Source organism: Parus major, chromosome 13 (assembly GCF_001522545.3).
Source record: "Parus major isolate Abel chromosome 13, Parus_major1.1, whole genome shotgun sequence".
NCBI lineage: Eukaryota > Metazoa > Chordata > Aves > Passeriformes > Paridae > Parus > Parus major.
Genome location: NC_031782.1, coordinates 2,252,750 through 2,277,044, shown reverse-complemented (window position 1 = coordinate 2,277,044; position 24,295 = coordinate 2,252,750). Strand labels below are relative to the sequence as shown.

General features: G+C 42.8%; 1 protein-coding gene across 1 annotated transcript; it reads right to left on the bottom strand.

Moving 5' to 3' along the window:
- Positions 1–746: 746 nt before the first annotated feature.
- CREBRF (CREB3 regulatory factor) lies at positions 747–16,177 on the bottom strand. The gene is made up of 8 exons (XM_015641918.2): positions 16,000–16,177; positions 14,969–15,094; positions 13,007–14,090; positions 8,757–8,951; positions 6,861–7,050; positions 6,346–6,419; positions 5,854–5,976; positions 747–5,270 (listed from the first exon to the last, which is right to left on the bottom strand). Exons 1-8 carry the CDS (start codon positions 16,006–16,008, stop codon positions 5,155–5,157), a joined length of 1,917 nt encoding a protein of 638 aa, XP_015497404.1. The 5' UTR covers positions 16,009–16,177; the 3' UTR covers positions 747–5,154.
- Positions 16,178–24,295: the final 8,118 nt, after the last annotated feature.

Sequence of the window (24,295 nt, the reverse complement as noted above, 5' to 3'; positions counted from 1 at the left end):
CTCCAGAAAAACTCTGAACAATGATGTTATCTAAAATGTTTGGAGTTTTATTTCTTTTTATGGGGGAAACAAAAACAATGGAAGCATGGTTTAAAAGAGCTCTGGTTCACTTTTAACTCCAGAGCTCGTTAGAAAGACAATAAATGCAGAGTCAGTATTTGCTCCCGTGGAAGTTCATGGATGTCTGAGAGGCTGAGGATTATATTCACAGTGCAAAGACACCTTCTAGAAGCACTGAAGGGAAAACATGGCATATTGTGAAATGCAAGTTGTAGAAAGACAGAGATTTTTGTTTGCTGCAAAGAAGATACAGCCTGAAAGTGCCATCTTTGATTAATGACATTGAAGAATCCCAATTTCCATTGGGAGATATTCAAGAGTGGTGTTTTCTCAACAGACTAATGCCCTTAATACAGTTACAAGAAGGATCAGTCACCGAGGCAGCAACTGTTTGAAATGTACTTCACACAATCCCTGGGGTAAACAAAATAAACCTCAGCTGTGTGCAAGGCTGTGTCAACAAGCCAAGACCACATCTAGCAGCACACTTCACTAGGTGATTCCAACTGAAGCCTCCAACTCCAAAAGAAAAATCAAATCATGATTAGATGCACTCTTGAAACTCGGGTCTCAAGGCCAAACACAGATCCTGACATTCACGGTCCAGAACTGGGTTGTGCCTCAGCAGAATTTCAGGAAGACAAGCAAACACATTTGAGGAACAGAACTGCATTTGCTATTTCTGCTGGAGGCAGCTTGGATACAAACCCTTGGAAATTCTCCTGATAAAACCTTTTAGAGCTTTAAAAAAAAAAAAAAAAAAGCTATGTTTAAATGATTTATGGAAAATAAAAGCACATCCAGTCATTATAGTCGTGAATAAGCTGTTTCATTAATGAAGGCAAATATTAGATAAATACTGGGGGGGTGTCTTTTAAAAATAAATTTTAAACAGACACCTCTGTATTTCCAAAGGGTAAGTTTGCTTTTAGGTTAGTTAAAAGACCCTTCATCCATTTTAGGTTGGTTTTTTGTTTGTTTTTTTTTTTAAAAGCCCCAACTTTTTCCTGGCCCACTTAATATGGTAAAAAGTCAATCTATAAATTAGGAACTGAACACAGCTGAGCCTGACTCTCACATGAGCTTTACAGCAATGCAACTTTATTAAATCACAATTATTTCAACTGGTATGGTAAGAAAATCCAGCCCATCCACACATAAACATAGCTTTAGTAGTAAGTCTCTCTCATCCCAAAAACAAAAAGTACTCACCAAGTATCAGTAAATGTGTTCAATAAACCATAAAAGGAAGCGTTAGCAAAAGGGGTTTTGGGTTTAAAAACACCCTTCAGGAGCACCCCCAGGTTTTGCAAGGCCATTCAAAAACTGGTCTTCCATAGAAATACAAAAGGACTACTGAGAGAAACTGAAATCAGCCCTAACCGCACTCGCTCCAGCACGCTTTCATCAGCTCTGATTCCATCTCAGAAGCTTTGACGAGTTCAGAGGGAATGAAAAACATTTAGTTCTAGATGTACAAGTAAGGCACAATATAAAGCCACATCATCATCTGTCATGAAGGGAGGGGGGAAGGACGAGGGTCATACATGGTACAGCAGAACAAGCAGCCCATCGATTCCAAGTGTGGCACCTACGCTCAGACTGACGAGATCTCGACAAGAGCAGTTATGACAGCATGCTTTTAATATGGAAACAAATCCTAGAGAATCCAGTGTATCAGAAAAAGGAAGAGCTTCTGGTTGTATTAAATCAAAAAAATAGATCATTGTTTTTGGATATAGGATTAAAAGTGAATATTCACAATGCCTACACTCAAAAACAAACAAAAAAATAACCCCAGGACTTCGTTAAGATCCACATACTATGTATGAACACTGAAAATCTTTAGAAAATGGTCTTCTCTAAAGATCACCCCAAAACGCATGCCACAATTGCCAAAAAACAGAACATGTACATTTGTTGGTTTTTATACCCTTATAAGATTTTTGTTTGTGATAAGTATACACTAAATGTATATATTTTAATGACACTAGAGGAAGCAGATTGTTACTGGCATTAAAGTACAACCATTTCTAGACGGTTTAAATGCCACAGAGTCCCCTGGTTAAAATGTAAAGCTGCACAGCTTGCCTATGTCACCTTTATGATAAAGTTAAACCAGCAAAAGGTCTTATCTTTACTCTACATTTTACTGCCAGGTTTTATTTATCTCAAGTATCGCTGCAGCATTCTGACCAGCCCAGAGTTAGCAGCAAGTGGCAGGAATCATATAAAACGCAGTTTCTTTTTTTTTTTTTTCCTTTTTCCTCTTTTTTTTTTTTAAACAAAGTGCTTTTCTAAGATGTACATACATATAAATAGTTACAAAATAAAGTGTCAACATTAAAAAGCTCAACTATTTCAAAGCTTTAACTTAAAATAATACATAGGAAACACTGAAATGCGAGGGTATGGAACTCACTAAAGATTTAAAGTCTACTTTGAAATGCGAGACCAAAATCATAGTCTGGTTTTCAGACAAAAATAAAAAGCTATAAAGTTGTGTGTTGCCCAGGATTCCCAGGCAGCAAAAAAAAAAAACAAAACGGGGGGAGGGGGGGGCTTTTAAATACTTTGTCAGTTGAATTTGTCCCAGAAGTTTTTACCTGATTCCAAACTGCTCTCTCTCAATGTTCAGAGAGGCTGGCTCGCCCGCAGCGTTTGGATGGAGCACAGGGACAAGCTCAGTGTGCCAGCCCTGCCCAGGCACAGCCTGAACCTCACAGGACACATTCTCTGTCGGGGTTTTGGGGCTCTGGGCACCTCCACAAGAACAAGAGGAATACACCAGAGCCACCGTGGAAAGCAGCAGCCAACTCTTCACCTCACCCGAACAACAACACGACAACACAAACGCCTCAGAGGAAAACACCCACATTCCACTCAGATTTTGCAAGCCTTAAGTGGATTTACAAAGTTTTGCCTAAATTGCCCTGGGTATTTGTTCAGTCTCTTGTAGGAAAGACTTTCTGTACAGCTCAGTAGTGGTATTTTGGCCTCCTCCTCCCTTTTGAGTCTTCCAAAATATTTAGAACAAAGGAAGCTGTGAGTGGGGCAGGGCCATCACTTTCACTGCACTGTTACCAATTCAGGCTTTTTTCTCTTATAGCACAAGCTTGGATATAAAAATAATCTACTTATAAACAAAAAGGAATCACAGTACAAACAAACTTAGACAAACTAGAAACAAAGTGGAGAAATTCCCCAAAGGGAGTGGGGAGAAAGCCTTCATGGACTTTTGCATTTTTTTTTTTTTTTCAGCAGCTACATTTGAAAATATTTGGTATTTCTATTTTCAGTAAACAGTGTTTTGTCATCTTTAAATAGGGAGAGAAAGAACAGGGAGGAAAAGGAGGGGGGGGGTCCATGAAACCAGAGAATGATCTTGCCTTGAGATAAAGGACTTTCTCATCAAAGGCTAAAGCTTTTAATCTGTACATTAACACTGACTACAAAGCCAACTCTTATTAGCAGAAGAGCAAATAAGAACTTTGTGTTAATATTCCTCAATCATAGAAACTACTGAATTAACAAGAATAAGTCACATATAAGTCTGAAGAAGCTAGTTTCGAAATACCTGTACAAAAATATAAAAGTCTATAAATTTTTTTTTGTTTTGTTTTGTTTGAAGCCTGTGTTGATCCTTGGAAACATCACATGCATAATAATACATCAACTGGAAAAGTGGCAACTAAGGAATTAGATATTTGTAGCTCTTTTTTTTTTTCTCTTTACATATATACACGTTACAATAAAAATAATTTTATTTTGGTTGTTTGGTGGAAGTATACTACAACAAGCTAAATACTTTTTTTTTTTTAAATTCTCAAAGTCGAAAACTATTTTACCAATAGCTTACTAAAATCCAAATATATTAAAATCTCCTACAGTAAGTGCAGAGAAAAAAGATTTAAAGACTCCAAGACGGCCACCAACTTATCTACCATGGAAGCGAACTACAAGAACAGCAAAATAATATTGTTATGTATGAATGCTCCTTCTGTAGATAATTGGACCCAAACAAAAAAATTCACAGTTCAGTAAGATCCCTAACCCTGACCTTTAATTTTTTTTCTTTTTTTCTTTTGTTTTTACATTCAGTACAGTATCATATAAGCTGTGCAAAACTTTACTTAGACTGGCAGTTCGCCATATCAGTTGCATTTGTCTTTGGTACAAAAATAAACAATCGCATTAATGTGCAAGTATTTGTTTTCTTCCGGCCAAAGTACCGAAATTGAGTTTTCTAGAGCCATCTTTTATACAATACATAGACTCTGTGGCATATATCTACATTTTCAACATATTCCTATATACATTCAAAAAATTTTAAGAGCTGGAACAAATACATTAAAACCTAAAATCTCACCATCTATACAGCTCGGTTTTGCCCCTCAGGGTTTTCTTCATACAAAACTTTACCAGCTTATACTGATAGCTCTCCCCACAAAATACAAGGCACAAAGAATATACTTTTTTTTTCTCTTGCTTGCACAGACATTTAAATACTCTATTAAGCTCAGAAAATTAAAATCTTATATGGCACACTAGCTCTAATGCTGCGTGTGCTATGTACAAGTTAATGGTTGCAAAGAAAGCTTACTGGATTTTTTTAAGAACAAGAAAAGAAAATCCAAATATTTAAAAATAATAATAATTAAAAAAAAAAACAAAACAGAAAAACTCCCTACATTGATAGCTTCACCAAAAAAAATGCTTCCTCTTACTTCACTTGGACCATAAACCTGTCACAATGTCTGGCAAATGCTGAGTATTTTCACTAGCAAACCCATGTTTTTGCTTCTCAAACAAAAGTGATATATTCTGGTCCTAGATCATTTGAAAGAGAACTCTCATTTCTGCCCTTGAGCTTTAAAGCAGCTTTGAAACTATCTGGTTTATGGTCCAAAAATGCTCTGCAGCATTTTCTACCGCGCTGTGATTTGTTTTCCTACAGAGTTACTTGAAACCAATGGAACCTACAGGTGAGTGTTTACAGAATGCTAAGCTGACATGCAGACCAGAATGCCATTTACAACGAGGAACTTTGACAGCACGGGCAGAACCTGAGCCGGGAGCAGCTCCAGTCCTGCCCTAAACCTTGGCCGTGGGTATCCGGAGCCCCACGAGGCCGCCCGTGGGGTCTCCCTCTGCTGTCTTCTCCAGGACCTGGTTCACAAACTCCGACGTCTGTCCAGCTACAGGAAGTCCTGAAAGGGAGGGAAGAGAAGCTGCTCTCAGGTCACTGCTCACAGCACATTCCTGAGTGACACAAAGCCAGGGGACACTTTGGTTGGGACAGCTGGAATCGGGAAAGGGTTCATTCTCATTCTTTCCTCTCCATGGTAGTGAGATCAGAGGGATGCTGGGAGGAAAGGCTGGGAGAATTGGGATTGTTCAGCCTGGAGAGGAGAAGCTTTGGGGTGACCTCCCTGTGCCCTTCCAGTGCCTGCGTAAGGCAACAAGATGGAGAAAGACTTTTTACGAGGGCCTGGAGTGACAGGACAAGGGAGAATGGTTTCACACTGTCAGAGAGCAGGGTTAGATGGGATATTGAGAAGGAATTGTTCCCTCTGAGGGTGGGCAGGCCCTGGCACAGGGTGCCCAGAGCAGCTGTGGCTGCCCCTGGATCCTTGGAAGTGTTCCAAGCCAAGTGGAGCAGGGCTTGGAGCAGCCTGGGACAGTGGAAGGTGTCCCTGGTGGAATGGGATGAGCTCTGGGTTCCTGCCAACTCAGGGCATTTATGATTCTACATTTTCATACCCAGGTGAATACATGAAGTTCACTGCTTACCAAGAGTGTCTTTAATAAGTATGTTCAACTTTTGCTCCATGTTGGTTCCTCTGTCATCTTTAGGTACCTGCACCCGATTAACTATTTCTTGTTTAATGGAGTTGATGACAAAGAGTAAATTATCTGCAAAGAAAAAAAATAAAGGATTAGCTTTACATGACATTCCCCTGGAAGGGATTCACAGTTATCCACACACAACTATCTGTGTCAAAAGTGTCACATCACACTTACTGTAAAATTAAATATAATAGTTTACATCAAATATTACCAATATTTTGATTAATATTTACAGCACACACATACATTTACATAACTTACATCTGCAAAGAAGATAACCCAATTTACATTAACTTTATTCAATGGGCTGGTTTTGTACCAACAGAATTGCTGGGTTTGTACCAACTCTTTTCTCTAAAGCCAGGTTACATCATGGTGCAAAACAAAGACTTGCCCAAACAAAAGAAAAATTAAGATGTGAAGAGTTGTATTTACCATATTCCGTGTTGAGACCCCAGAGTTTTACTTTATTGGCTTCATACTGGGCTTTCTTTTTTAGTCTACAAGCCCTATGGCAAGAAGAGGGGAAGAATTAGAACACTACCAGAAATGCCAGAGTAGTAAGAGCCACATGAACTCATCAACCAATCCTCCCAGAGCTGTGATGCACAAACTCCTCCATCCTCACCTTCACTGAAAACACTCTGCTACCTGCATTTGCTCTCATTTGACACTTGTAGAATTTGCCACTGTCCCAGCTGTTTGCCCCACAGCTAAGGAAGCCAATTCCAGTGGGAACCTTATCTAGGAAACAGGCAAACCACAGCTCCCAAGGTGCCAGCTGCCCTGCTTTTTCGATAAACTGGTAATTTGCATTTGATGAACTACAAATCCCATTGCAGGAGCTGCCACATGAAGCAGAACTTCTTTAGGCAAAAATTATCTACATCTTTATCATTCAGTTGTAGCAATTCAGTTTTCTCATCCCTGCAGCTTTGCCCAATGCATACCTGGAAGCCAACTTGTTCTTTTCTTTCCTCGACCTGGGTCTGGCAGTTAAGGGCAGTTCACTGACGGGTGTCAGGTCACTGATCACCTTATTCAGCTTCCTCAGCTCGTTACCAATCTGCAGGAGTTTTCTGGGGTTGGGAGTCAGGTCTTCTACATCAGTCCTCCGTGACTTCTTTGCTGCATATTTTCCTGTTTTAAATATACAGAAAAATGGGTAGGGAAGCAACACAATATGTACACAAACCTGTGAGAAAACACTCTAAAATAGGCATTTTTTGGGTGCAGTTGAAGTTCCTTTGTTCATTGCAGGAGAATGGGCCGGAATCAGGTGATCCCTGTGGCCTCTCACAATAGAAAGAGCATTTCCACACAAAGAGCTTTGTACAATTCATATTCTATCCAGATCAGATAAGAGCAAATACTGCTGGCCAGGCCACTGGATGTGACAGAGAGCATACACACAACTCTGCTGAAAAATGTATGTCACAAGTTCAAACCCTGTTGTTTTGCTCTGGCTGTAAACTTGTTAACTCATATTCAGCCAAAATATCCTCCTGCACACTCAAGTGGATTAAATCCCGAAATAATCTTATTGCTAAAGTTCTGGACTAAGAAAGAGTGCTGAGGCCTGGTGCTGAAACAGTCTTCATTGATGCTGAGATGAAATGATCCACATAAAGACCAGTTAACCCATTTTATTATGTGTATTTGAAGCTCTTTAAGGCCTGGTTTTGCACTTGACTTAAAGGTCAAGTGTCCAAGTGTCTGGTGGGTTTGAGTCCTCAGAGCACGTTTCGTTATTTGGTGTTGGATAACAAATATAAAATAATGGAATCATAGAATGGTTTGGGTTGGACAGACTCTTAAATTCATCTTTTTCTCCGCCTTGCCATGGGCAAGGACACCTTCCACTAGACCAGGTTTCTCAGGGGTCCATCATGAGAAAGAGCAATGATTGGGACTTTAGGTACTGGTATTTCCCTACAGGATAAAGAAGCTTTTAAAAACTAAGGAGATTTAAAGAAAAAAAATGCTTTCTTCCCTGAATAAATCTACAGGTAAGAACAACAACAAAAAAAATCTTTTGATTTAAGAGAAGGCCAATTGCTTTTTTAAAAGCAGTAGTTTTCAACTCTAAGGGAAAATTGACCTTACAACCAGGGAAGTTAGTTTAATTTGCTCCTTCAAAGCCAAAATCAAATGGAACAGCCTAAAAGAGGTCCTGTAACAAGAAAACAAAAATACCCCTAAGAGTGGTTTGTTTTGGGTGATGTTAATCATGTTTGTGGTGCAGTAACTGCTCACTGGGAATAAATCACAGCTATTAGAGCAACTGGTTTAAGTTTCTGAGAGGGCATCTTAAGGAAATAGTTTATTCCCAGAGGAGTAAGTGCTTCACTGTGCTGCATTCAGAGGGGGAAAATGAGAAGGGAGGAGCAGAGAGACACTTGTGCCTTAGTGCTTGTCCTCAGTTCATACCACAGTGCCCTGAACTTGGCACCCAGAGCCCTCCCAGCCTCCTGCTAACACAGGCAGCACTGACAGCAACAGCCACGAGCAGCAAACATCAGTCAAACCACCCATCCAATATTTACAGTATCGCACTGAGAAAGCTTTGAACTCCCGGGGTTTCCACTGAGAGCCCTTGGAAGTCACAATTCTCAATTCATCCCCGCTTCTCTGGAAGAAACCACAGTGAAAGTCCCTACTGTGTGTTCTCCGTGCCTCCCCTGGGCACTGCAGAGCCCTGCTAACAGCCCTGAGTAACAGATTTACAGCACTCAAATTTTCATGGCCAAACACAACTTCTCAGCACTTGCAAGGAGGGGAGTTTGGCTGCTGAAGGTGTCACAAGGAGAAGACAGTTATTTGTGGCCAGGATGAGGATTTCTTACCATGATGGAGCCCATTCTTCTGGTACATGTTGCTGGGCAGGGTGTCCCGGTTCCACTCGGATGGCCTCAGCATCCTCTCCTGCTGGGACGGCGTCAGCTGCTCGCTGTACTCCCAGAAGTATCTTCGCTTGCCTCTTTTCCGAGAGGATATCGCAGTCATTTCTTTTAAATCCTCCACAGAATCATTTTCATACCCTAAAAGGATGCAGGGGGTTGTTTATATGCTGGTGACAATTGTTTGTAGCCCTTTAGCAGCGGACTGAGGATTCAAGTTAAGAGCAGAACCACAGATCTGTTTTGCATTATCTAACAGACTTGGTTTGCAGCATCAAGTGCTCCTAGGTACTTGCCTTAAATCCAGGGATAGACACTGAGCCACTGATGGGGCTTCATTAGTTAAAAAAAACCAAAATTATTTATGCATTTAAAGTCACTTTGTGTTCTCTGACCCCCTAAGCTGTAGTCCCCCACAATCCCAGCAGTGCCAAGTACACACAGCAGATGTTGGACTGTGTTCTCCCATCCAGACAATTTTCTCCATGAATTGGCAGGAACACAATCCTAACTTACCCTCCACATTTGACAAAAAGCATAGAAAGAGAAGCAGATAATAAAGATGGATTAGCAAAAGACAATAAAGAAAAAATGATTCAATTATAGAACACTTTGAGTTGGAAGAGACCCACAGGATCGAGTCCAACTCCTGCTGCTCCTTGAGTCCAAAGACCTGCAGGGAATAAATCCAAGCACTGCTCCCTCCTAGGCTGGAGGAAGGGGCTCTGCTATCAGGACAGTGACCAAAGGACCATCTAAGCTGAAGGGATCTGGAGCCACTGTTCAGCCTCTTCCTCCTCTTTAATGGGAGAAAAAATGATCCTCAGAAAAGGTGTACAATATTTTAGAGGTGAATTATGATGTACTTGGTATCACAAACGGCACATTAAGGACATGGAAATTGTAATGCCACTGTCCACATCACAGAAATATTTACCATAACTGTAAACACAAACCACAGAGTCTCAAACACCAAATATGCTTCAGAAAATAAAAATAAGCTATACTAGGATTAAAAAAAAAATCTCAAACCACTGCATAGCCTTTTGTGCTAAAATGCTAAATAATAGTTTACATTTACTTTAGAAAGTGATCTCTAAACATCACATACTCTTATGGAGCTAAAGGAAAAGCCACCCATGCATAGACTGCAGAATTAGCAAGCCTTGACCCCATATGCTTCAGCTCTGCTTCATCTTCCACCAGCACAAAGAACACTTTCTTCTTTTTAAAACAGTCCATTCAATTAGTCTGTTTGCACTTGAAAAACCAGTTGAAAGAGGAAAAACAAACTTTCTTGCTTTGGTCTGACTCTCATGTCATAACCCAAAGCACAAATAGAAGTCAGGTATGCAGATGGATGAAATCCATCCTGAAATTCTGTTTCTCATCATTTCATCAACTCAGATACTTGGATTCTCTGGTTTATTGGAAAGGCGGGATTTTAAAGGCAAACCAAACAATGAACTTTGCTTTATAAAACATTTGTGTTGTATAGCCAAAATTATCGACAATTTACATTAAATACAGCTTCAAATACCGTAAATATTTGTAACTGCAGCTCCATTTTACTCAAATGCTGTTTAACATAAGTATCAAAATGCACTCAAAAAGCCCACTGACTTTCCACCTGAAAAAAAGCTATGTAACTCATACAGAAATATATAAATTGAGCCCATCTTCATGATAACACAGAATTAATCCAACCAATGAAAACAAATCTCTGTAAGAGCTGAAGCGTACAAATGTACAAGGTTCAAATCAGAACTTCCTGTTTGCTTATTCAAACTGTAATTAAGTTAGCAACTTCAATTACATTGACTTAATACATCCTGCCTTGCAAGCCCAACACTGACCTGCTACCATTATAAAGTTACATAAAAGAATCCAGTGTCCTAACCTAACACAGCAACTTGTTTAGCTGCTCTGCATCGTATTTATTCCTCCTCTTAGCAAAGATCACACAGCAGGGCAGGCTTCTAAGAAATCTGAAAGGGTTCTTGTATTCAACTCTGAAGTCCTTCACAATTCCCTCCTAAAAGTCTTTCTTCGCATCCCTCCCCGTGGTTTCAGGTTTAAATTCACCAGGGTTAAATGAAGCAGAACAGAGAACAGTGTCCATGTGATTTCTGCCTCTCACCAGGTGAGACCCAAAAATAGCCCCACTGAAACAAACCCAGAGATCTCCTCCTCCTCACCACTTCACCACAGAGGCTTCTGAGAAATCATTTCCAGTGTTTTTCCCCCAGCTGATAGTCCAGGTGCTCACACTGATCCAATGCAGCTTCTTAAACAATCTCTGCATCTCTATGAGCACTTTTTCACCAGTGCTACTGACAATTGAATAAATTGCTGCATTTCCCATTTCTGGAATCTCCTGACTACTTGATGGCAGGAACAGTAATTTAAAAGTCTTTCTACTAAATGAGATAGGAAAAATAGACTCAGTAATAGCAAAACCACCACATTTAAATGCTAGAAAAGGCCTGGGCTGGTAATTCCCGTAATAAGCTACCTTTGCAGGGGACCAAAGCTGCTAAATCTGTTTCATGGTGATAATAAAAACACTGCTGTCCAAACTTGCCTGGGAGCCAGTCACATTTTTAGCTATTTCTCCTTCAGTATATCTACATATTTCCTCAATAACACTTGAAGAAAGCATTTCATTCACTCTAAAAGCATACATGAAGAATAACCAAAAGCAAATCATGTACAAAAAAAAAAACTTTAGAGGACCAGCAATAACTAGTAGATTTTTTGCCTTTCAGTAAATTACATCCTCACTCAAAATACCAACTGAATTTGCTTTCAGAGCTGTGGAAGGTTTCATTTTCCTGTGCTCTGCCTATTTTTAGATAGTTTACCCATAGTGTTTACCTTTAGAGGGTAAAAGCAACACCAAGTACAAGAGTGACAGAATTATAATACCCAGAGATGTTATTTTCTACAATAGACAAGATATATGATAAAATTTTTAATATCACCACATGGTTTTAAGCTTCATTCATGGAAGGGCTTGGCAAGCTTGGATAAGCCCAGATCCTCAGCTACTGCTGCAGAATGAGGATTTTGGTCAGTAAAATAGTTAATTAAATTAATTAATTCCACCCACAGCATTCAACACAACTTTTTTCATGGATCCCAGACTCCCAGTGCAACACAACCCCCACGGGCTGCAGAGCTGGAACAGCTGCTCAGGGCCCCAGAAAGCAGAGGGAGTTCACTCCAGAAGGGAGGAAGAGGCTTCAAAATGTTAATAAAAATGTGTTGTGTGCATGTCAAAGTAGCACAAAGGGCAGAATGCTTAACGAGTTTAATGCCAACACAGGAAATCTAATTAGAAAATAATTTCATCTGAGAGTTCATTATGACAAACACTGACAAGCTTTAGGGAAGCTGCTGTTCTCAACAAGGAGAAATTTCAGCTGCTTTATCCCCTCAAAGTTATATATTGCCAAATGTCTGAATACTTTAATTCTTATACTCTGCTACAGGACATTTATAGGATGTGAATATCGTAATACATTCTGAAATGAAATTAACACTTGGTTACAATCCTGTGGCTTTGTGTGCAGATTTTATTTTTATACAATGCCACTGTTTTGTTACCTTGTAGCTGAAGGTTAGTTCTTATTCCTGCTGTTAGAACTCCATTTCTACAGGCAGGAGAGAGAGGAATTCAGTATCCTCAATTCAGCAGCCACTAAGTGTTACTGCTGAAAACCACCTAGAAATGATTCTATTAATTTCAGTCATTTTTTGGATTCTGTGGAAAAACTGTAGCTGAAAGTAGGACTTAAGTTTATGAAATCATTTCACTCACATCCTGACAGATCCAATTCTGGATAAATTCACAGCTATAAGAAGTGCTAGAAAGGTCTGCATATCCTACCAGAGAGCTACAAAAAAAAGAAGGCCAAACTTGCAGGTAGCTGCTCTAACCTCAGGTGGGCTTCCTGTATTCTCTATTATAATTTTTGTTGCATGATCATAGTTTATGTAGCTTTTAATGAAACAGGGCAACAGAGACCTTGCATACTTTGAATTAATTTGCATTTTGCAAAGCACTCAGAAAATGAGGGAGGAGAGCTCACAACTTAAGATCAGTGCTGCTCTTCAGTAACTACCAGGAGTTCAAAAGCTTGATGGACAAATCCATCAACCTTCACATTACCAAAGCCCAACAATGCTGGTACCTGGTTCTGAGAAGGTATCGCTGATGTCATCGTCCTTATCGTCCTCGTAATCTTCTTCCTCATCATCGTTTTCAGACAGCTCGTGCTCACTGCCAAATCCTTCATCATGGTCCTCATCTTCAATATCATCCTCATCCTCCTCCTCTTCCTCGGGGTCTGCTTTGGCTGACTGTTCACCCAAAGTGTCTGTTACAAAAAGAGAATAATTGTGCTCTTCCTTCTTCTGTGAGGAGTCCGACACGGACGTGCTGGCGGAAAGGCTGCTCTCCCCCCCCGCCAGCCCTGGGCTCTCCTGGGGAGGGCTGAGGAGCAGCTCTTGAGTCTCTTTAAAAGGCAAACCAGGAGTTGTACTGTGACCATGGGGGGACTCGAGTCCTTTTCTCTCTTGTCTCTTTGCTACAGCCCCACAGTAGCAGGTGTTTTCCTTGGCTGCGTCAGCGTGCGCCTGGCTCAGCACGGGCCTGCTCTGCGGCAAGGGGTTGATCTTTACTTTTGCTTTTTTAACATAGTCTTTACATTCAACGTGAATGTTCACCTTTTCACTGCTGTACACGTTGGTCTTGGCCATGATCTGTGTGCTGGAAGCAGGCTGGCTGCCAGGCTTGCTGGCCTTCTGGGCACAGTCCGACAGCGCGGCCTCGGCCTGCACGTTCTTGGAGGAACAGACCGGCGCCGCGGCTCTGCTCGCGATTTTTTTGCCAGGTAATAAAGAATTTAAAGGGTTTTGTTTTACACTAAAGAGCAAATCAGGGTAATAGAGTGAATCTGAGACAGGCTGGGAGTCCTCACTGTTCAGCTGAGCCAGTGTGGGTGTTTTGCTGATCACCTCTTCGTCCTGGTATGGGCTTGAGAAGTCATCAAGGCCCAGGTAATCCACCTCTTTTGTTCCCCAGATGTCACAGCTGGTTAATTTAGTGTACTTAGTTAGGTCTTCACAGTAGGTATCCCACTGCTCCCACTTGGAAGTGAAAGCAGCTTCTTTGTCCAGGATGTCCGTAAAAGACTCCAAGTTCTCAAGGTCTTTGCAGTCCTCCATCAAAAGCAAGTTGTCCCTGGAGCTTTGCTGATAGTCCATTTCTCTGTCCTGTGCACAATAAGGTAAGTTAAAAGTTAATACCAAAAAGTATCCATCATCTCTGTCCTCTACTTAATCTGGTAAGGAGAGCACAATTCCAGTGAAATATGAGAGTGGTGACATAGGAAGAGACCTCAACTTTCAACTAAAAGCTTCTTTTGAAGGTCAGAATGAAGTTCAGCTCCCGTGCTTCAGCAACAGATCTTTCTGAAGACACTGTTCTTCCTATAACACTGCCTTTTCCTGCTATTGCAAATCCATCTGCTCATCGGGAATCAAACCAATGCCAATACCCATGTATTTGAAATATGAAAGACATCACAGCAGCTCTATAAGCTAGGTCAATCTTTGCTATGTGCTTAACAGAATATGCTCGAGTTTACCAGTTCCTGGAAATCCTCATTCTACCACAACCAGTTAATGACCACGAGTGACCTTTCCGCTTTGATACAGAGAGAAAATCAAAAAGGGAATGCTCACAAAAGTAGTCAACCTTTATTTTCCTTCCCCTGCATTCACAGCTTGGGTGAAGCAGAACATAGCAGGGGGAAATCCTTCCCTGTGAGGATGGTGAGGCCCTGGCACAGGGTGCCCAGAGAAGCTGTGGCTGCCCCTGGATCCCTGGAAATGTCCAAGGTCAGGCTGGACAGGGCTTGGAGCAGCCTGGGACAGTGGAAGGTGGATCTGAGCCTGTCCCAATGGCCAGTTTGAAGAAGTGCCTGCTGAAGAAGCACCACATTTGCTGGACAAGCAATCCAGCCCTTCCCTAATCAGCAGCCAGCAATAATGAATAATTTTCCAGCATTCTTGAACCAACACCCTTTGATTCCTACAGGAACTGGTGTCAGTCAAGGAGATGAAATTCCGGGCACACAAAGGTGACCTACCAGTTCATACATGAAGTCTGGATCCGAGCTGCTCGCCAGGAGATCTGTGCTCATCAGAGTCTGCTCTGAAAACAGGTGGCTCCGAAAGGCATCCCCAAAAGGAGGGTCCATTCCACTCACACTGGGCTACAGCACAACGGACAGACATTTCAAACGTGATAGAAAAAGGCACATTTTCATCTTCAACCAACAGAAAGAGGACAACCATTTCCTCCTAGTCTCCGAAGGTTTTTACCACCACAGATAAGCACATCATTCCCCAGAGCCAGAGAATGCTTCAAGAGCAGCTGACAACATGCAGGAGCAATCAAAGGACAAATTTTTATCTACCACAGAGCTGCAAGAGCATTCACTGCTCCCTCATTCTTCCCTGTTGGTTTCAAAGTCTTATGTCTGCCAAGTTTTCGGATATGCTGGCATTTGTAGAGGATGAGGGCCAGTCCTGGCAAGATCTGGGAGTCCCTCTAATACAAATTATTTTGTACTAAAGCAGTGTTGACTGTGTTTAGAGCCATTAGAACTCATAAAACTTCCACATGAAATTGTAAGGAAAGCAAAATTTATGACAACTAAATCAAGATTGTTACCTCTTTCTCAAGAACTAAGTGAAATTTGGCAAAAAAAGCATTATGCAGGATGACTGGGCATGCAGGGAATGGGCAGCAAGGCCTTCTGCTACATTTAATTCCAGACCTCAATTTCTCTTCTAGACACTCTCACCCTGAGGGTTGGGAAGGGAGAAACACTGTGCTGCTGAAAGTCATTCAGTGTGCTGAGTGTGAATCACTGCAGTAATAAAAGGCTGTTCTGCTCTCCAGGCATCCTCCCTCACCAAGCAACAACGTGGCTGAAGCTTGAACAAACACAGCACCAAGAGCAGCACCACAGCTTCCACCACAGACACTACAGGGACCCTACAAAATATACATCCTTTAATCTCTTACACATCTTCCTTCCTAGTGCTGCTCAAATTTGTTCTTAAGCAGAGGCAAAATTATTTACAGAAGTGAATAAAATCCTAGCAGACTTACCTGAGGCATTTCCAAGCCCAGATTCCCCAAATCCAATTCCAAACTTCTTGTTTTATTCACTTGTCGATTCCTTTCCAGCTTTACTTCAGTCTCAGGGTGTTTATACTATCCATGCAATGAAATTTTTCCTTAGGATAACTTCAGTTCACCCTGATGGAGCTTTTCTATTTGTCAGCTTCTGTGCAGAATAAACACAGCAAACCCCCAAGGAGGTGAGTAATCCTTCACCAACAAGGTGAAAGCTTAAAAAACAGCCAAAGGCAAGAATTTCCCCTGAAAACTGATTTTTCTCATGCTGGAATGTATAGAAATTTTCTTCCCCTGCCATTTTTCATTGAATGAAAAGCCACAGATGCTACAGAACAGAATTGCTGCAAAACCATTTTTGGTCAAGTTACATTTTCCTGCCTTTTGTCCTCTCTGCTGAGACCAGCAGCTCTACAGACACACCTGAAGTGAAAACCCTGCCAAACTGGGAACAATAATCAGCACACTGCTGGGTATCCAAGAGAGAGACAACCTTTATGACTAATGTAACAGAGCCAATAAACTCTAAAAATGTCTCAGGCAAAAGTCTCAAAATATAAATTTCAGAAGAAGCAGAAATGCTGTTTCAGTGGTATCTCCTCCTTTTCTTCAGGGATGAATCCATCCAGCATCAGATAAGATTACATCAATCACTCACACAGCAACATCTAGTGGTAGAGGATCACAGAAACCATCCAGCAGCAGACTGGAAGAGACAGATTTCCTCAAGAGAACAAATTAAAAACTGCCAAATTCACAGCTGTCTAATAAAATATCTTCTCTATTAATTCAAGTAAGGCCTATGTTGAAATTGGACCAATTTATCTACTGGTAGTTTTACAGTTTAGAAGTTTCTACAGACCTGCTGTACTTCAGATGTTTGTCTAATGACTCTTCTGAGTTTAATCCAGAATTCTGAATGGCGTAAGGAAAACCCTCACTCAGCACTGCTCCCAAGTCAGACTCTGGTGCAATCTGCTCAGGCTGTGTTTATTCTCCTCTTTTGAAAAACAAATAGTAAACTCTAAGTGTTCTCCCACAGCTCAGAACCCTCCCCCAGCAGCACATGACAGCATCCCCATGATTATTCCCACTTTCAGATGGTATCTCAGTTAGTTTGTCCTCTTTAGCATATGGACCATCAGACTGTGGTAAAAACAGTCACTATGCAAAGAAGTCTTTATTTATCAAAACAGCCTGCTTTGCAAAGAGCAGCTGGAATATAAAGAACAACAGTTACAGGTCCAGTTACACAGAGTTCTCAGCTGAACCCTCGCTAGCCCTGCCAGAGCGGCCGTTTCTCACGGGGCCCTGTGGTGAACGAGCCAGCTCCTTGTGAGAAAAGCTCCTTTCTGCTCCAAAACCTCCAGGGAACCCTTTACTTATTTAAAAGCAACATTTAAAGTTTGTGCCACAGCAAGCCCCATCTGCCTTCACTCAGCAAAGGCCACACCACAGCAGGACTGGTCCTTCCCAGGTGGGGACGTGGCAGGGATGACTGAGTCACTTCTCAGCCTCACCTGGGCTAGGAGAAAGGGCCTGCTCTTTAAAACAAACACAGGATCTTCTCAGACACAAAAACAGAAGCAAGGTTATGATCCTGAACACCTCAACACTTTCTTTCCATTGCAGATTGATGCATTTTTCACCAGCACATCAGATTAATGCTTTGACATCACCACCAGACCACCTCCTGCATTCACAAGGAGACAGCCAGAGTTCTCCATGACACAAAGGGGAGAGAAAGGAAACACTTGCTGCTTCTTTATTGTGTTTTTTGTTAGAACGTGGGCCTCAAGCTGTTCCACACACAGCCAGCAAAGGGGGATGAAACTTCATCTCTACCGACACTGATTTCAGTAACAACCAACGCTTCCAAGTGCCAGCTTCTGGATCACTTCCAAATCCTCAAAACAAATATTAAAGGCTGAAAACACTTTTACCATCTCTAAGACTGGAGTGATAAACTTCTTGCACTATTTAAGAATGCCAGTGCATGTCCTCTCCGGTCAAAGCAGTGTATCAGGTAACCCAAATATTCCAATAATTCTCTGTTTAGTTCTTGACATTTTATAATATTTATATTAATATTTTAATTTAATCCCAGTAGAATTTAGTCAACTATTCCACACTGTAGGATTTTTCTTAGTAGCTCTGTGGAAGGGGAAAACACAGTGAGGCCGTGAAAAGAAAGACATTGCCTCAGGGAGCTGCACAATCCAGATATCCTTCATGCTCCCAACAAAGCAGCCCTACTTCCAACTGCTTTCCAAATTTCCCAGAAAGATCAAGGTCATCATTAAAAGCCTCCTGCTGTTTATACTTAACTGCCAGTGTAAATAAAGATGTATGGCACAAGTCAATGACACATATGGAAGCACAGGTGTAAAATCAGAACTTGCTGTGAAGGAAAGCAATTTGCAGACTGCAGTTAAAGTCCCATTTCTACAGAATTTATCATTACTGGCACTTTCAGCCCAAGACTGAGTTAGAAAAGAATAGTCCAGCTGTTGTGTTATCTATAATGAATGCAGCTCTGAACGAACTAAAAGAGCTGTGGCAGAGCTCAAGTACAGCAGCACTAAGAATTACTGAAGATAAATATAGCTGGAATTTCTACTTCAGGACAATTTCCATTAATGCCTTCCATCAGCCCTTCCCAAGTGCAGAGACACAGGTGGAATACAGAGCCCAAAGCAGCGGGCAGGCTCCTGTGGCAACAGCCTGCAGGGAAATCAGATTAAGGTGATTAAGGAGCCAGGCCCGGAGCTGGCTCTGTGTCTGCAGGTCTGGAGTCACATCAGCACCCAGCTCTGCTCCTGCCTTCACTGGGGCCTGGGGACACCTGAGAGGAGCCTCCAACACATGGAGAGGGACTCTGCAAGGGATGGAGAGACAGGACAAGGGGAACAGCTTCACACTGACCCAGAGCAGGGTTAGATGGGACATTGGGAAGGAATTCCTCCCTGTGAGGGTGGGCAGGCCCTGGCACAGGGTACCAGAGAAGCTGTGGCTGTCCCATCCCTGGAAGTGCTCCAGACCAGGATGGATGGGGCTTGGAGCAATCTGGATAGTGGAAGGTATCCCTGCCCATGGCAGGGCATTAAAATGAAATGATCTTTAAGGTCCTGTCAAGCCCAAACCACTCAATGGTTCTGTGCTCTCAGGAGCAGCTATGTCCATCTAACATTTAAGAATTTGGGCTACTGATGGAGGCATGCACATGTACATTAGTTAAAATCCCACCAGTCATCAGCAAGGAACCTGTTCTGTGGAGTTAACATCTAATTAATCTAATGACAAATCCTAACTAAAAATCATCCCCTGTATTTAATATTTACTTTCTGAAGAGACAGTGTTTCCAAGATGCCAAGGAAGACCAGATTTCACGCAGGGGAGCAGCAGCTGCATTACCTGGGATTATTGGTCTAACCTAGCCCACATCAGGAGCTAAACTCCAAATATGCAGCATTTAGGACACACAACGCAGCTCCTGTGCATGTGCTGCCTCTTGGGCCACTAAAACACCCTCCTGCCACAACACATCACCTCAAAAGAAGCCCCTGGAAGAGAAAACCCAAAAATTCAGATTTTAGCTTAGCAGCTCTGAAAGTCTTTCTCGGTCACCTGCATGAATCATTTGTACCGTGGCTACAAGGAAAGTTGCTATTTCTAGCCCAGTTCAGCTGTGTATTTTGTACCACTGGAAAGGCACATGGAGCGTGGCTGTGCTTTTTTGTTGGCTGCACAGTGCTTATTATCCCAGCAGCTAAATGCCTGCTGTAAGTGCATTACAGGAACAATTACACTTTCATGATGGTGACTGCATCACACAGTACAGCTTGTCAAAGTCACAATTTTGATGCAGGTATAAAAAAATAGCTCATGAGAGGCTGCCAGTACTAAACCTAAAAGCTCAGACTGAAACATTCATGGCCAACTCTGAATTTCAGAGAAAGCACAAAAACTATGCCATGTGCTTGGAAAGAACCATTATGTACCATGCACTGTTTGCTAGACATTTAATGAAATATTGGAGTTAGAGATGCAAGAAGTTCTCCTGCACATCTCCTAAAAACATTTTTTCCTTCCACAGTTCGTGCCAACTTGTTTTCTGGTACAGAACACCCTCTGCTCAAGGCAGTCTTCAAGCTGAGAACATGCAGACTGCCTGGGGTGGAGTCCAGGGAACATCTGGACATGGCACTCCGGGCTCTGGTTCAGAAGGTGGGAATCACTCACAGATTGGACTCAATGGCTTTGGAGGATTTTCCAGCCTCAATGAATGTGTATGTTTCTTACTTTTCTTTCTGAATAATGTTCCTTTATTTCTTTCTACATGATTCTTCAATGATTATCCAGACTTCAAAAAGTTTTTACTTTTCTCCCCTGCCACAAAGACAGTAAGTTTATTAGTACTATTATTATTATTTCATAGCAGTGAAGACACTCTTTTAAAAGAGTTTCTCTCTCTTTTTTAAAAGAGAAATCTTCCTGTATTTCCATCCACTGCAGTCTCATTCCTGGACTCACAAAAGCAGCCAAGTCCCTCTACCTTGTTGGTGAAGGAGTTCTATTAAAATGCCAGCACAACCATCTAGGGCATTATGCTCTTTGCTTTTTCTGTCCTGGAGAGAAAACACCACCTGCTTAAAACCCCCAGACCCTGAGTCTGATGGAGCATTGCCACTTAAAAGAACTAAAGATACACAGACTGTTTCACTTCTTCTAAGCCTCTTCCCTTCAGCAGAACTGTTACTTCACTGTCTCTGTTCCCCTTCCTCCACTGATCATCCCTTCCCCCTCCAGTGTTATTTTTCCAATCCTACTTGCCCACAGCAGACAGACTTCAAGACCTAGAAGTGATACCTCTAAAGAGAAGCTCTGGTCTTCAGTCACACACACACCTCAGGCAGCAGAGCCCATGAATCCACAGAACAGAGAACTCATGGACCCCCCGTGCCAGCACCAATTCCAGCCCTGGGGGTGCTGCAGCTGTGTCAGCAAACAGATCCCAGAAAGTGATGGAATCACAGGGGCTCTGAATGGTTTGGGCTGGAAGGGAGATGAAATATCATCTGGCTCCACCTCTGCTATGGCAGGGACACCTTCCACTGTCCCAGGGTGCTCCAAGCTCTGTCCAGCCTGGCCTTGGGTACTTCCAGGGGTCCAGGGGCAGCCACAGCTGCTCTGGGCACCTGTGCCAGGGCCTGCCCACCCTCCCAGGGAAGGATTCATTCCCAAGATCCCATCTAACCCTGCTCTGGCAGTGTGAACCCATTCCCCTTTGTCCTGTCACTTGTAAATTCTCTCTCTCCATCTGTCCTGTAGGTTCTCTTCAGCCACGGTGAGGCCTCAATTGTGTCACCTCAAAGCTTTTCCTCTCCAGGCTGAACAATCCCAGCTCTGCCAGCCTTTCCTCCCAGCAGAGCTGCTCCATCCCTCTGCTCATCCTGGAGCCTCCTCTGGGCTCTCTGCAGCAGCTCCAGGTGCTCCCTGTGCTGGTCCCAGGCTGGGGCAGCTCTGCAGGTGAGGTCTCACCTGAGCAGGGCACAGGGACACAATCCCAACCCTTCCCTGCTGCCCGGGCTGGGGGATCAGCCCAGGGCATGGGGGGCTCCAGGGGGCCAAGGCAGGTCCAGCTCTCCCCCAGCAGCACCCCCAGATCCTCCCAGGGCTGCTCCACCTGTGCCTGCCCAGCCTGTGTTTGTATCCCAGCCTGCACTGATATTGACCATCACACAGGAGGCAGAAGCAAAACAAAATGATTACTTTTTAAACTAACAAACATTCTGCATGGACATATTTTGTAACAACTATGCCCAGATTAATATATTCCTACTAGAAACACTTTTCTGTATGTTCTGCAACAAAGACTGAGATTTTATTCTTATTTTAGTGCTAAGAGTGGGATGTGCAGCATGTTAAACTTATTAGAACTATATTAACTGATTTAAATTAATTTAAAAAATGGTTAAATTTTAAATAGTCATAGCATAAACCCTTATTAAAATAACACTGCAGAGTTAGGAGAGTGGTTTGCACACATGAGTATTAGTAGTAAAACTAACATCTAATTTTTTTTAAGCTCTAGATTTCCCCTGAAGCAGAGTGGGGTGAAAGCAACGGCAAAAAAACAAAACCAAAACTAAACAATTCAGTTTCCAATCTCCAGCAATATTCTACATCCTGACAGGATGGCTGTTCCTACATTTTTTTCTGACAGTCTTTCAGACTAAGAGAAAAATTATTAATTCTGTCATTTCCAGGAAAAAACAAAAAAGCAACACAAGTCTTATGATGAAGGGAACGGTACAGTCTGGTCTACTCTTCATAGTGTGAAATTATGATTGTTATACTCTTGTTAGAAATGGGGCATCTGTACCAAATACTTCAAAGCCAGCAGCAAATCTAAAAAATGCATCAGTCAAAATTGTCCAAAAAGTAAAAAAAATCCCATGGCTTAAGAATTTAAAACCAGAAGGATTTTAAAAAAAAAAAACCAGGGAATTTATTATGGCAAGATCTAAAGCTTAAATTTAGAATTTTCACAAAACTTCTGGTTTAACTTTCATGCCAATGCCGACTCTCAAGCACTTCTTACACAGCGCCAAATCTCCTCAAGATTTGATGTTAAGAAATTAAATTAAACTTCCCAAATCACAGAGCATGGACATGCAGGCCATAGGAATCTAAACCTGTGGGTTCCCTTATTGATCCCACACTATCAGTCTATTAGTGGAACAAAAGCTTCTGCTTGTTCCCAAATAATTCCTGCTAATGCTGACTTCAATCTCAGTCCTTCACAAAGCTGTTTGCCTCTCTCATTATTTACAAACCACCTGGGGAGGATGCTGGGAGCCTGATGCCTCTGCTGCAGATTGCTCTTATCAGGGAATACTCCCATCAAACACTGAATAATTCCCTCTTTGTGAGCTACTGGCTATGGACATGTTTGAGGTCTCTGAGCTAAAACATTTAAAAAAGAATCTCTCCGAGATTCTTTTAGCAGGAAAGGTTTCTTGCAGAACTATTCACAGCCAGAGAAGCTCTGGCTGCCCCTGGATCCCTGGAAGTATCAAAAGCCAGGTTGGAAGGAGCTTGGAGCAACCTGGGATAGTGGAGGATGTTCCTGCCCAAGGCAGAGGGTTGAAATGAAACAATCTTTAAAGTCCCTTCCAACATAAACCATTCTGGGATTCTATGATTTATTTTCCATAGAAATTCTCACTTCTCATTTAAGCAGCCAACAATAAAAACCGACCACATTTCTAAAACACCTGGGTCTGACCCTCAGTAATTTTTACTATGAAAACACATTTAATAATAATCATAATTAACCTTCCCCACAAGGATGCTCGGAGGCGACCTTAGAGACCTTTTAACCACGATCTTTAAAACACTTAGAAGCGCTTAAAAGACAATACGAGAATCCGATTCTGTTCTGCCTGTTACGTGGAGCACGATTTCAACAAGTTACCCCTCGAGTGGCAGCCACGGAAAGATCACGATCGCTTTAAGTGAGAATCGCACATTTCAGCTGGCAGCCGAGTGCTCCAAGCCGTTCAGCCTGTTGCATGGGGAAGGCTGAATAACCAGCGGGTGTGTTATAGCGAGTGTGACAGCGGAATTCTCCTGGATACCTCATCCCTTCCAGCCCTGAGCAATGCCGTGGGCTGCGGGGCTGCCGGGGACGAAGGGAGGGCACGGCAGCGATGCCGTGGCTGGGGAAAAATGCTCAGGGTGGGGAGCCTGGGGACAGAAGGTAAATAACGAAGATTGGATTTGAGTCCTCGGTGACACGAGGGGCTTTTATCGAGGTGTTCCCCGCCAGGAACCAGCGTGAGCTTAGACCAGACAAGGAGAGGTGTTCGACACCCGTGTGGGGACAGGCTGGGACCCGCGGGCGGCTGTCTCCCGGCTGTTTTATAACCCAAATCTGCGGGGACGGGCAAGGAGCAGGAGACGGGAACGCGCCCCGTCCTCCCCTCAGCGCGGGGAACGGGACCCCCGAGCACGGGCACCGCCCCGGGCCGGTCCCGACGCCTAGGTGGGACAGCCCCCCTGAGGCAAAGCGCTGCGGAGGGACGGGCACCGCGGGTGGCCCCCGCAGCCACGGCCCCGCGCGGTGCCCGTGTCCCCCGTGTGTCCCCCCTGTGTCCCCCGGCCCGGCCCTGACCCACTAACACACCTCCGGCCAACATGGCCGCCCCGCCGCCCAGCGCAGCCTACCCCGGCCGCCGCCGACCCGCCCTCCGCGCCCGCCCAT